Source organism: Sporothrix brasiliensis (genome assembly GCF_000820605.1).
Source record: "Sporothrix brasiliensis 5110 chromosome Unknown Cont13, whole genome shotgun sequence".
In the NCBI taxonomy this organism is placed as follows: domain Eukaryota; kingdom Fungi; phylum Ascomycota; class Sordariomycetes; order Ophiostomatales; family Ophiostomataceae; genus Sporothrix; species Sporothrix brasiliensis.
In genome coordinates this window covers 434,614-448,997 of record NW_024467132.1, presented here as the reverse complement: position 1 = coordinate 448,997, position 14,384 = coordinate 434,614, and the positions used below count along the sequence as shown (strand labels likewise).

The 14,384-nt window shown below is 54.7% G+C and overlaps 2 protein-coding genes across 2 annotated transcripts; both read left to right on the top strand.

Annotated features, from left to right (window-relative positions):
* Positions 1-4,731: 4,731 nt before the first annotated feature.
* On the top strand, positions 4,732-6,930 carry SPBR_03436 (c2h2 transcription factor; the record flags this gene model as incomplete). Its single annotated transcript, XM_040761727.1, has 2 exons — positions 4,732-5,332; positions 5,681-6,930. 2 exons carry the CDS (start codon positions 4,732-4,734, stop codon positions 6,928-6,930), a joined length of 1,851 nt encoding a protein of 616 aa, XP_040623147.1.
* Positions 6,931-11,523: 4,593 nt separating this feature from the next.
* Positions 11,524-14,124, top strand: SPBR_03424 (ATP-binding protein l-psp endoribonuclease family protein; the record flags this gene model as incomplete). The annotated part of the gene is made up of 1 exon (XM_040761715.1): positions 11,524-14,124. One exon carries the CDS (start codon positions 11,524-11,526, stop codon positions 14,122-14,124), a length of 2,601 nt encoding a protein of 866 aa, XP_040623146.1.
* Between the last annotated feature and the right edge of the window lie 260 nt (positions 14,125-14,384).

Genomic DNA, 14,384 nt, shown 5'->3' with positions numbered 1-14,384 from the left:
GGTGTGTTTATGTGTGGTTGTCTACGTTTTTTTTACCGCGGTTTTTGTAGTAAAAAAAGGTTGAATTTCATTTTTATTTTATTTATATGTCACTAATCATATTTCGTACTTCATGTTTTTCTATAAAAAAAATTTTTTTTTAAAAAAAAAAAAAAAAAAAAAGTAACTACACGGCCTTCCCTTTATTTGGTTTACCATTTTCTACGCAGCAGCAAATCAACATGCACCCACCTCAGCTGCATTGGTTCTTGGCTGAAACCACATCTTTCTTGTTCTGTCCAGTCCGTTTGGGCGAAACGCCCAAACGGATCGACATCACAACGGTCTGCAAACTAACGCCAAAAGTGACGTGACAACACCAACTACTTTATCAACTACCACTTTATCAACTCGAAAAAGGATGGCAAAAAAGTATTGACTCAATACCCGTCATGTCTCGATACCACCGCACCCGTCGCCTCTGCTTTCACATCCTCACGCCACTTCGTGATCTATCCACATCGACGCCGGGTCCGTTCTCAAGATTGTGTTTTTCAAAGGGCTCCTGTATCCACGTTCACCCTTTCCTAGTAACAATGTTGTAAACTATGTTACGTAGACACCAACTACAATTCTGGGGCAACCCAAAACCCCGTTTTCCCGTTGTCTGTCCAATTTACAGACTATTTTTTTGGTTCGTGTGTACATGTGATGGCACGTCTTACCTCACACGAACTAGCTGCCCTTTCATTGGCGGACACCGGCTTTCTCAAAGCTGCCCGCCTGGTTCTTGCTCTGAGAGACCGCCTTTCACTGGCCAATGCTGGACACCATGACATGGTGATAGCGGGCGACGATGCGCCTCTCCCCGGCCTATCACATGGCTGATTCCCGTTTGCGCATTTTGAAAAAGTGTGTTTCAACAAGTCACAGAACTATCACAGCCTTAGGATTCATCACACTCCGTATACAAAGCTTTTTTACTTTATTTAATTTAATTTTATTCTATGTTATTTTTTTTTCTTTTTTTTTTCTCAAAACAAAAAACGCTCGAGCGCTTATACGTACATGCGGTTTGTCAGTTGATGCACATCACCATATCTCATTTGCCATTGCCACATTTTTGTTCTCGTTTTCAACCGTCTCTCGTATTCCATCGTGTCTATGTTATTTTTTTTAAAAAAAATCTTCTTGTTTTATTTAATGATACTTATCATCTTCTACGTGGAGGGGGGCGGGTGAGATACGCAGATACGAGGTTTCTGGCTCACTCGTTCATATTCCTTTTCCCATTTTCGATTTTTCGATTGTTCTCTTTCCTTGTGTCATCGTTTAGACCCACGGAACGAGCCAACCCTGAGTTCTTGAACGTCACTCACAGAGTTTAACTTTTGTCCACATGTCTGCGCACCCGCCCAGTCGTCCAATCGCCCAGGACCAACACGACCATGCTGTCTGGCTCGTCGATCAATTCACGCTAACTCCTGCACCCAACTGCGAGGCAGCCAGAAAGCAGGATAAAAAGCGACTTAAGAGGTAACATAAATGGCTCGTGTGGGGGAGTGGGTAGGATGGAGATGGGGTGCGAGACAGTTGACGTGTAGTGTTTTTCTCTTCTCTTCTTTTTGAAGCGCAGAAGCGACTAAAGCGACCAAATAATTGACCCAAGACGACGCAAGGCGCAAAGCAAGCGCGAGAGTAAGAAAAAGACATTCGGCTCTGATTCGTACGGAGCACACGAGAAACAGCCAAAAGTGTCCTGCAGGCCTGCAGGTCCCAGCAGGACAGGGGACTGCGCGCCGGCGGCAGCAGACTGGAGACTGCATATGCACGTTTGGCGGCGACAATAGCGAGGAAGATCGAGGCAGAGGAATAAATGGTCTTTTTTTTTTAAAAAAAAAAAAAAATAATCGAGGAAAAAAAACCCAAACGAAAAAGTCCTGCATGTCGCGCGCTCTCGCGTCAAAACGCCTGGACCTGTATTTTCAATGTGCCACAAAGGATACAGGATGTGGCCAGAAACAGGGAACGACAATACACAAAAAAAGGACAAACGTCGGAACGAAGCACGAGCACAAGCAAGCCGTCGCACGGTGGCTCTTTGGCTCTTTTTCCGCCTTGTGAACGACGCCGCGTTTTGCACAGGGCATCAGGGCATGTATCAGAGACCGGCGATTGCGCCAATCTGGTAGAACGGCCCCAGTCAAAGCGGCCAACTTAAGAACTAGAAAGGACCAAGTCGTGCCTTGCGTCTTGTTGGTTCTTCTTGGTAGTGTTGTGCTTTGGTATGTGATCGTTTTTTTTTTTTTGGTGGTGTGTGTCTGTGTCGTCATTTTCGCCCTGGCTCGCATCCCTTTTCCCGGCTTTTTTTCCTTTCTTGAGCGATACGTCTGTTTAAAGAACGACCGCTGAGTCTGCCTGTCCGCACCGGCTGAATGCGATGCACGTCTCTGCACTACAGGGCAGTTTGTCGCCGTCCCCGTGGGATACCTCTCGCCAGGGCCGAACCTTCCACAGGTCAATTACAGGGCTCCCTCTGTCCTTACAGCGTGGTCCTGCGGGTGTATCCCTCCAGCCAATAGCGAAGTCGAGCCACGGGCTCCGTGTCCCGAATTAGAAATAAGTCGACGACACGGGAGGCTACGAATGGCACTAAAGCAACTAAGTGACAGCGAATTACAGGAAAGAGGTGTCCGCTGTGGCAGGCGCGCACCTGCTGTTGTTCTGCATAATATGGTGTGGCCAGCGCAACCCCAATGGCTAGCGTGATGTGCTGCGCCTTCTTTTGTCTCCCACACACATGCACATGGAGGCCCTACGCACACTGAAAAAAAGAAGAAAAGAAGAAAAGAAAAGAAAAGATACGACCACATTGCAACAGAACGGTCACACTGAGCATCCGGTGCATGGAACGGCCCACCAACAAACGTTTTGCCTCTCCAGTCTCTCGGTCGTCCCTGTCCTTTTTTTTCTTTTTTTTTTTTTTTTTTTTTTTTTTTTTTTTTTTTTTCTTTTCTTTTCGTATTTTCGCCCCAAACATGACGAGGAAAGAGCACAAGGCCGGAGGCGAGGAAAGAGCGGACACCGGCCAGGGACTATGCATGGGAGTTGTCCTCACCGTTGGGAGAGAGGCTCGAGAAGGCAAGAGCAGAGTGAGCCAGCGCGAAGAGAACAGAACAGGGAGGGGGTGTCCTTTCCTCCCACGGCCGACTTCCATCGACCACTCGCTACCTGTACGCCCCTCTGTCGCTCCTTCCCCTGACTATTCTTCTTTTGGTGTCTCTTTTTGCAGTGGTCCACCCCTGTCCCAAATCCTCTGCGCGAGCCAACGCCCACGCCCCCTTCGACTTGGTTGGTCGGTTGGTCTCCCATGTCAGCTTTTTCTCTCTGTTCTTGGTGAGACATGGGTGCTTGGTTGGAGGAGAGAAAGTGAGGGAGGGTGGGCTACTGGTGGACTTGGGGGGCAGCCCGTTGACTGCATCCACACACGCCCCCCGTCCCAACCCACCCACAGTGGTGGTGTGCTGGTGGGTCCCCAACCGTCCGCCGACGATGCCTCTTTCCTCGTTTCTCACCTCGCAGTGTCGCTTCTGGTCTCTCTGGTCTCTCTGCTTCCTCTGGGTCTTTCCTTCTCGACACACTGGGTCGGCCCCACTCTTTTGCCTATCAATGTATCCATGCTCACTTCATGGTCTGGCGTCTTCTTGCCTCTCGTTGATCGCAGGAAGAGGTGTGGCAGGGAACGGCCGTCAAGACGAGCAGGTGCGACTGGGGAGACAGGGAGTGTGTGTGGGCTGGTTCGTTCCCTCTCTCTGGTCACCTTTTCCCGCTTTTTTCTCTTCACTCGTTTAGTCGTTTTATTCGTGTGGTTCGCAAGACTGCTCTTTCCTCTTTCTGTCTTTTGTGCCATCCTCTTGTCGCGCACGCACGCACTCAAGACTCAAGACTACTTATCCTCGTGCTTCCCCCCGTCTCCCAAACCTCCATCCGACCCTCGTCCTTCGCTTTCTGGTATTTCTTTCCTGCTCTTCGTCACCTTCCTTATCACGGAACTTCATTCTCATTCTCCGTGTTTTTGTTCTCGTGCCGTGTTGCTACCTGTTTTATTATCTTCTCTTCTTCTCCCCCAGCTTCCTTATTCCCTCTTTTGGATATCTCGAACTTTTGGAACTCGTTCCTGCCCTTCTTTATACATATCATCACTTGTTGCTCCTTCCTCGTTCATTGCACACAGTCTTCTGCTCTTTCCCTGCATCCTGCATCCTCATATACTCCAGAGCTCTCTTGCTCCTTCCTTTCTTCACTTGTATATCTATCCTTCTTACCACCAACGGAAAGAGCGACTGATCTCTCGACGAGCATCTTGCCTGCCCTCCGCCAATGTACAACATCCTTCCAGCATCTTTGTGATTCACCCCAGACAGCTCTTCTCAGACAGCTCTTCCCAGCCCGACTCAAGACTGCCGTCCACTCGTTATCGACACTCGAGACGTCATTTTTGCAACTTGACGACATCACCACACGCACTCTCAACACGACCCACCATCTTTTGGCCGACGCCGCGACACTTGTGTACTACAATACAATCTTCACCAAATACGACCATCTACCGAATTCTCTTCATCCAGTATACTTTAATAATTAAAAAACACAACCACGCACGAGAACTTTTTGGTGAGTGGTTTTCCCCGTTTCTCCGAGAGACCCAGGTCCTTGGACGTTCCGTTCCGCTCTAACAGCCGCCAGATAACAATGGAATCCGTCATCGCCAAACCCATGGCCCCGGCTGCCTACTACATCTACACGCCTGAGCAGACCGACGCTCGCCGCCACGGTGCCTTCATCCCCCAGCAGCCGCAGCAGCAGCCGCAGGCTGCCTACTACTACATGATGCCCGCGACGCCCACATACTCGCGGCCGAACTCGTCTTCGTCGCAGCAGCAGCAGCCCCAGCCCCAGCCGCAGCAGGTGCTCATGTCGCAGCCGCAGGCGCCCAAGTCGTTCCCGCACGGCGCTGCCGCGCCCTTCCCGGCCGCTGCCTTCATCGTCGGCAGCAACGCCCGTCGCTCGGTCGCTGGGCCTACCGGCAAGCCCACGATCATGCTGGAGACGGACTTTGATGTCGACGGCCACGGCTTGCGGCTGCCCTCCACGCCGCCGCTGTCCTCGACTGCCTCGAGCGCCATTGGCAGCCCCAGTGCGTGCGACATGCTGGCCACGCCTCTGAACCCCATGTTCTCGGGCCTCGACAGCTTCGAGGCTGCCAAGGACACCGCCAACGCGGTCGACGTTGCTGCTGAGCAGTTCAACGCCGCTGCTTGGTCCACCTGCGCATCGCCGCCCTTCACACCTGGTACGTCGTTGTGTATATGCGCACTTTTGCGGTGCTTATTGACTTTTTGATGCATTGTGTTTGTTGGGCTGCCTGTTTGGTGTGTGCTCTGTTGTTTCCTGGCCCCGCCGCCCAACAAGTGCGGCGGAACGAGGGAGCTGGCCACACCGATAAGGCGATAAAGCGGGGTTCTTTTGAGCCTGGTCTGGGATTTTGGTGGCCCCAATTCCTCTCCCTTGCTTCACCTTTTTGGCACCAAATCCTGTCTCCCTTATTTCAGTCAACACGTTGAAGCTCACCGCATTCCTTTGTTTTTTTGCGGCATCATCAATGCTAACATTTGGCTTTTTTTCTCTCTCCTTGCGTTAGTTTTCGTCCAGGGCCAGTCACAATCCGTCAAGGGCCTTGCGCCCACTGGCGGCCTTGCCACGCCTGCGGCGCTGACCAGCGACCTGCTGTCTGTCTCAGCTTGCCCGTCCCTGTCTCCCTCCCCGTCGCCCTACGCTCGCTCTGTCGCGTCTGAGCAGGGCAACGACTTCTGCGACCCCCGCAACCTGACGGTCAGTGGCAGCGAGGGCAGCCTCTCGCCCACGTTCTCTGCCATCCAGACCTCGCTGAGCCCTGCTGCGGACGCCGAGGACGATTTCAACCTGAAGCAGGAGCACGCGCCGTCTTCTCCTCTGGCCGCCACGCCTGCACCCGTTGCTGCTGACTTCATCCCGAGCAACCTGTCGGTTCTCGAGGAGTTCCCTGACCTTGAGTCGGAGGACGACTTCGTCAACACGCTGGTCAACCTGGGCACAGAGTTTTCCTCTGCCTCCAGCATTGCCTCGGCCGACCTGAGCCTGCGCTCGCGTGCCAGCTCGTCTGTTACTGCGCACTCTGAGATTGAGTTCTTCGACTCGTGGGAGAGCACCTCCTTTGATAGCTCCGAGTCGCACCCCAGCAAGCGCCAGCGGACTTCGTCCGGCAGCTTCCTCGCCATGTCCACTGTTCCCGAGTCGGACGCAGAGTCTGCTGCTGCCGCCTCTGACACCACCGAGGCCGCTGCCACAGAGGCGCACGAGCCCAAGGAAGCCGAAGCCCCCGCCGGCGAGGCCGTCGCTGCTTCTGGCGAGTCGGCTACGCCGGAAGAAGAAGAGAGCACGGAGAGCGTCGCCGCCCCGGTCCCCACCAACCGCCGTGGCCGCAAGCAGTCGCTGACGGAGGACCCGTCCAAGATCTTCGCGTGCGACCTGTGCAACCGCCGTTTCCGTCGCCAGGAGCACCTGAAGCGCCACTACCGTTCGCTGCACACCCATGACAAGCCGTTCAACTGCCACGAGTGCGGTAAGAAGTTCTCTCGCTCTGATAACCTTGCCCAGCATGCGCGCACGCATGGCGCTGGTGCCATGGTCATGAACGTCTTTGACGAGGCAGACATGGTCGCTGCTGTTGCCGGCGGCTACATGCCGCACATGATGTACCCTGGCCACCCGGCGGCCATGGGCGGCGACGACTACTCTGGCATGGGCCGCGTGCTCTTCCAGGTCGCTTCGGAGGTCCCGGGCAGCGCCAGCGAGCACTCTTCGGACGACAGCAGCGAGGGCCAGAAGAAGAAGCGGAAGCGGACGGACTAAGCGTGGTACCCACGCGCGCTTCGTCATTTTCTGCACTGTTTCCGTTCTTTTTCTTTTGTTACTTTGTTACCTACGACCAAAAGGCGCGCTGTTTGTTGTTCTTCCCCCCCAGCGCCCCTTTTGTATGCCCCGACACGAATATCACGAAACACATTCTTCTTTCAGGCCTACCCCGCTACCTGTTTTACGCGGTTCGGCCCCCCTAGGGTTGTTGGCTCTGCGGTGTTTTCAGGCAATGGTTGTTTGCCCTGGCTTGCTTGCTTTTTTTTTGTCTGCTTTTGCTTCGGCTGTGCACAAACAAAAAGAAAAAGAAACAGGACACTACAGGACATACAACCAACACTATGGTCAGAAACATTTTCGCAGGAAACAGAAAAAAAAAGTCTTTTTGTTCAACTTCGATTCTCCCTCACACTCTTCCACACATAAACCTTTTTAGCCTTCTTCAATGTACCACCACCTCCCCAAAGAATCATATTTTTATTTCGCTTCTATTTGTCAAAGACTTTTCCATTTTCAAAGCTTGTTCCTCTCATTTTTGCCATCCTACCTTGCTTGTCTTGTCTTTGTTTTCTTTTTTCGTGCTGTCGCTTTAGGTTGTTCTCGATTGTGTTTTTTAATTATTACATTTCTCCCTTTTCTGACTACAGAAAAGAGAAGCGTGTTTATTAGGATGACCGCTATTTGAAAAATTCGAGATGAGGAGTTCTGCTTGATGCCATTTGTATTTCTATGCCCTGTATCTCTATGCCCTGTATGTGTGCTGCCAGTGTACGACATGTGCGATTTGACGGCTGAATATCAAATGGGCAACAATTGTCGCAATTCATGACAAGCGAGCTCCAAGTGAGAGGACACCAGTGTTTAAGCGAAGGCGTCAAGTCGGGGTGGAGAGCGGATCAATTTACCCATGTCATTTCTAATTGTTTTCTTTTTGTTTCTTTTTTTCGTCTTGCCGACTGTCGCTTGGCTCGGTTTTGCTTTCTTTTTTTTCTGACAGCTCCCATCTGTTGATCTTTGCTACCGGCTCTTTTTCTCCTTCAATGTCTCATAGTCAAAACTGTTCGCCGGGTGTCTCCCGGTGGGATGCAAGTTCATAACGGCGAACATCTTTTCTCTTTTTGTTTCTTGTTTTGGCCCCCCAACTGTACCTTTCATTGGGTTTTTTTTGTACTTTCTTTTCTTTTTTCATTCCTCGGTCCTCTCATTCGCCCGACGCGATCTACAGGGTGTGCTGGTTCACAATATCGCTTGACGTCGCTTACCGGGGCTGAAGAGCAGCAGACGAAGAAAATAAGCTTCACAAACGACGCCAACAAAATCTTCTACCGAACATGCGTGCTCAATTGTTTAGCATAGCCAGCTCGAATTTCAAAAACCAATTACATGCTTCCTCTTTCATCTTTCCACCCAGTGCTTTCGTGTTTGTTTCAGTCAAGTACGATGTATGGCCAACGCCGTGGGAAAACAAATGGCCAACAAAGCCAACGTAGCTTATGACAAGATTACAAAGAACGACTCAAGATTACCTGCCCCACACCTCTCTAATGTACTTCGTACAGCAACGCTCGTTTGCTCTCACCTTTTCCCTCTCTGATGTACGACGTCTCCCCACGCCTTGGAAACCGCAATTGAAATTGTCCGCTCTTCTAGCGAGCTTCGATCGTCTTCCGTCTTGCTCTGCTTAGCCTAGGCGAATGGAGCCCTCATACCCGGTGCTCCGTAGACGAGAGAGAGGTGCATAATCTCGACTACTCGAGTACTCGACTACTCTCTTTTCGTGTTTTTCGTCCAGGGTGTGTGAAAATGTGGAGTGGACCCTGAAATGAGCAAAAAGGTACCAGACACGTGTATGGCCATTTTCATAAGAAAGTGAAAGTGGAAGTGAAAGTGGACAGAGGGTGTGTAGCTATTCTTTCTTGGACGTTGACAATGTCTTGACGATCCAACCTCTTTCCTATTATTTGTCTTTGCCATTTGCTTTTGCTTTCCCCTTCTTGTCTTCTTGTCAGAGTCAATCTGCCCCAAACCATTTCTTTTACAGAACAATTCTCTTACAAGGAAAGGAACCGCGCACGGGACGGCTTCCCCGGGCGCGCGGGTAGGCACGAGCGCGAATGGAGGATTGATAGACGGGAGAGGGGCGTGAATCTGTAGGAGTTGATGAGTGTGGGCTGAATGACAGGCTCATCTTAAATAAATACAGGTAACAGCCGAGCCCGGGACGGGAAGGGGGACGAAAAGGAAAAAGCAAAACCCCCAAACAAAACAAAATGGACAGCGACTAACAAGGAAAAAGACGTCTCTTGCCGCCGGGAGACTTCCAATGGGCAGTCGGCGAGGTCAATGGCCAGAACAGTGCAATTTTCGACGCTCAGCTCTTTGCGTTGTACAAAGTAGTCCGGACGGAGCACGACTGTCCTTTCGTCGTCTTGCCTGGAGCTCTGGGCCCTGCCTGGCCTGGTCTTGTCTTGTGGGCCCTCGGCCGCTGGCTTGTTCCTCCCGCTTCCGCCGCGCATCCGCAAATGGGTGGCTCTTTGGTTCTGGCCTACCGGGCCTTCTTTTGACGACTGCCCACACCGTACGGCACAATTAGTCTGTAGTTCTTTCTAGAAACAACAGAACTCTTGCAATATGAATATAGGGTGCAAAAGTACGAAGTAATGTACTCCGTATCCAAGTATGAATAGCAATTTACCCAATATTACGGCGTATGTCGGCCAGAAACGCAATAATGGAATCGGACTATTAATTCCGCACATAGATTCTATTAGATTGCAAAGTCTCTCGGCTGGATGACCGAGCCGTGGCAAGATGGGATGATTGAGGCGCACTGTAAGAACGAAGCCTAGAGCAACAGAATCAGCGGCTGTACCTGCATAACTATTCTGCAAGGTACGGAATACACGCGTAGTCGTGATTTGGGTGGCATGCCGTGCTGACAACACTGCACGCCAGATGGGGTGCATCTGCAGACGGGCGACTGTACTCTGTCATAAGCAGGCCGATTCTGCAGTCGCTCGCTTGCATCTGCAGGACAGAGAGGCGACGGCAATGGTGACTCGACACGGCTCTGGCGGACCAGACTATAACAAAAACTGTCGAGCAAACGAAGAAAGGAAACAGTAGTGAGGTCCGAGGACGGTCTTGTCGTCTTTTCCTCACCGCCACGCTAGAAAAAAGGCGCTCCAAGACACACTCAAAGACACGCCCGAGGACACCTCTTGTTGCGCTCCCTTCAGTCCTCGACCGAAGCCAATAGTTTCCTCTGATCTTTGTGCGAGGGTGCGATGCTGTACACCATGCCCAAGCTTCGTGCTCCGTGCTCTGTGCTCTGTGCTCTGTGCTCTGTGCAACCCATAGAATGTCTATTTTTGCCTCCACCGCCATTTCGGAGGACCGCATCATCCTGTGTCGTCCTATGCTGCCATATGGCTGTCCTACGGCGTCTATTATCGTCCCATGCCGTGCCTCCAAGTGGCCCTTCCACCGTGGCAACGGCCAACTGCATCCTGTTCCACCAACACACTTCGGACAGGCAGTCTCTTTGTCTCGTCCATTGTCGGCTGCCGTCCTGTGTCTCGATACGCAGTGACCCCCGTAGACTAGGCAAAAACATAACATACGAAACAAAACCAAGTTCGGCGGACGCGTGGAAGGAATAATGCATATAGCAACATCACGCAATGGGACGAAGACGAGAACGAAAAGCTCTGACGTTCTGAGCACTGCAAAAGCAAGCCCGACCGTGCCTTTTTCAAACACCGTCTCGGCCATCTCTCGTCGAAGCTTTGCGTCACCCGTCGACACCACCCTACCCGCAGTAAGTGTTGACCATCTCACCTACCCGCATCCGTGCCGACAAGGCTTTTTCTTGATCTCCCGTTTTGGCCCTCGTGCCTTGTACACCCCCAGAAAGGCGGTCGAACAAATGGTCGTCGTGTTGTCATTTCGGGTGATCTGTGCGTTCGGAGGCGTGAGGATCGTGATGATGTGCTGTCGTCATTGTGTGTCGTTGCAGTATGCCGAGACGGACACGTCTTTTAAGCCTGAACTTGCCTTTTACAGCGATTGGGCGACTGCACAACAGCCAACAGCGGGATTATGCACTAGCAAATTAGCGCCAAAGAAGGCGGCAGCAAAGCGCAAAGGCCAGCCTCGCCAACCCACCAACAGTTTGTCTTTCTTTGTTCTTGTTCTTCAGCCAACGGCCATGCAAAAAAGGCGACGGAAATTTGACGATATCAAAGCCGATAGAAATTGGGTTGACTGCGGCGCAGTGCGCCCAACAGACAATCACACGTCACACATTGACGGACGAGAAAGGAAGGCACGTTGGGAGGGGAAGAAAAGCCCACAAGATTAGGAAAGAGACTCAAAGGCAAAGGGAAAGAGCAAACAACCGAGATTGAACAGCCCCAAAGAGGAAAGAACCACCCGAGGTGTGCATCGGAAAAACAGGCAAGAACACGATCACACGAGACGGCAGGTGCGCCAGGCTGACCCCCTGACTTGGTAGGGGCGTGTGGTTCACACACACTGCCAACCGCCCATCACCACCGCCCATCACCACCGCCATCACAATCCGCCGCCATGGCCCTCAACGTCATTGCGCTCATCTCGGGCGGCAAAGACAGCTTTTTCAGCCTGCTGCACTGCATGGCCCACGGCCACCGCGTCGTGGCCCTGGCGAATCTGCACCCGCCGCACACGGAGGACAATGACGGCGGTAGCAGCAGAAATGGAAATGCAAACGGCGACGCCGACGCCGACGAAGCAGATCTCAACAGCTTCATGTACCAGACCGTCGGCCACCCGGTTCTGCCGCTGTACGCCGCCGCCACCGGCCTACCGCTCTACCGTCAGCCCATCCTCGGCCGTGCCGTCCAGTCGGGGTGCGAGTACCAACCCAACGACGGCGAAGACGAAGACGAAACAGAGTCCATGACGCGGCTGCTCCGCCGGGTGCTCGCCGACCTCCCCGAGGCCAATGCCGTCTGCGCGGGCGCCCTGCTGAGCACCTACCAGCGCACACGCGTCGAGTCGGTCGCCGTGCGCCTGGGACTTGCGTCGCTTGCCTATCTGTGGCAGTATCCCCTCCTGCCGGCCGTTTCGTCCTCGTCGGCCGCCACGACCGACTACCTCGACGACCTGGCTGTCGCCGGGTTCGATGCCCGCATTGTCAAGGTCGCCAGCGGCGGCCTCGACGACTCGTTGCTGTGGACCAACGTGGCCAGCGCGGCCGGTCGGGCGCGCCTGCAGCGGGCCTTGCGGCGCCTGGGCCTGGCCGACGACGGACCCGGCAGCATGCTGGGCGAGGGCGGCGAGTACGAGACGCTCGTCGTGGACGGACCGCGGGCGCTGTTCCGACAGGGGTCGCTTTCTGTGGCGGACGCCGACCGGCGCGTGGTCCACGAAGGCGGCGGGACGTCCTGGCTGCAGATCCGGGCGGCGACGGTGGAGCCGAGAGAGGCGCCGACAGGACTGACAAACGTGCCAGAGGCCAGCCTGGTCAGCGTGCGGCAGCCGGGGTTGCTGGACGCACGGTTTGCCGCTGTTCTGGCACGGCTGGGGACAGGGACAGGGACAGAGTCAGAAACAGGGACTGAGACCGCCTCCGATGCTGCGCAAACAATGGCTGCAGCCCTCTCCCTGGCCGACGAGGCGCCGTTCGCTCTCTCTCCAAGCACAGTGACCTCTGCCGTCACGACCTTGGCTGTTGTCCCTGACCTCGCCTCCATGCCTCCCTCGCCCTCGATGGCCGACGCCACGCGGTCCATTGTCGCTCAGGTCCGCCAGCATCTCCGCCACCGCCCAAGCCACCTGTCGCCCACCCACAGCGTCATCCGCACACTGGTTGTCCTCCGGCGCATGGCCGACTTTCCAGCCTTCAACGCCGTCTATGGCACCCTGTTCACCGGCGCGCCCAACCCGCCGTCCCGCGTCACCATTGCCTGCGGCGAGGCGCTGCCCGCGGACGTCGACGTCGCCGTCTTTTTGTCCGTCTTGGACGACGCGGCCAAGATTGACGCCGCCCGCCGCCAGGGCCTCCACGTGCAGTCGCGCTCGTACTGGGCGCCGGCCAACATTGGCCCCTACAGCCAGGCCGTGTCGGTGCTGGCCCACGCCGACGCCGACGCCGACGCCGACGACGGCAACGACGCCAGCGGCCCGCGCGTGGTCTCCATCGCGGGCCAGATCCCGCTGGTGCCGGCCACCATGGACCTGCCCGACCAGGCCGTGGAGGCGGCACACGCAGGGCTTGCTCGCATGCCAAACGCGCCTTGTCCCTCGCCGGCCTCGTTCGCCTTCCAGGCCACGCTTGCGCTGCAGCATCTGTGGCGCATCGGCATCGACCAGGACGTGCAGTGGTGGGGGAGCACCGTGGCCTATGTGCCGCGGCAGACAGACGGGCGTGCGGAGCCTTCGTTGTCGAGCAAAGCTCGGCTGGTGGCCCGCGCATGGCAGACAGCACATGAATGGCGGCCAAAAGCCGAGGACAGTACAGACGACGAGGAGGACGACGTCGATGGCCCCGACCTGTGGGACCGCGCGTTTGACGCCCGGTATGCCAGGTATGGCGCGGGTGGCGGCGGCAGCAGCGACGAGAACACACCACAGCTGCCAGACTGGCGCGTGCTCGACGGCAGTGCTCTGCAACCTGCACGTGCTGTGCCGCCCGTCTTCTTGGCCGAGGTGCACGAGCTGCCGCGGGCGGCGCCGGTCGAGTGGCACGCACAGGCCGGGTTTGGTCGCCTTCACGCCGGTGGCAGCAACAGCAGCGTCCAGCTCCGGACGTGGGTGGGAACGGACGGTGCGGCCAACAAGACATGGTCGCACCAGACGATACTCAAGACGCTACGGCCGCGGATTGGCGACACCGACGAGGACAGTGGCAGCGAGGACGACAACAAGGTTTGCCGCCCGGCGGCAGCACCACGAAGCAGCAGCCGCGTTGTCGTGCAGAAGACAACAGCATGGGCCTGTCCAGCAGACAAACCATCAGCAAAAGTGGTCCTGCCAGACGCCGTTCTGGCCGACAACGTCGACGTGGTCTATGCCGACAGGAACCTCTGCCAGATCTCCAAGGCGCACACGTCCACATCGCCCATCGTGCCGTGTGCCTCGCTATGGAACGCCCGCGGCGAACGTCTAGCCGCTGTCGTCGTGCAGACGGTCTACGGAGAGGCGTAACGTTCCAGTTATCAAAGTCATCGTGCATGCGTACAATGGAAACATACGTTTTACTTTCAACGGTGCAGGTCCATGCAAAACCAATCCTGATTCGTGTTTTCTCGTGTTACCCGCAATGTTGCCTTGCAAAACTTCAATAATACACCGCATCCAAAGTATACAAGAACCAAATGAGACCGCCCATGGGCGAGACAGACCTCAGGAGCTTCGGCAGCTCCAAGTCCCCGTCGGCCGTTTGTGCCGCCGTAGCCATGTCCACG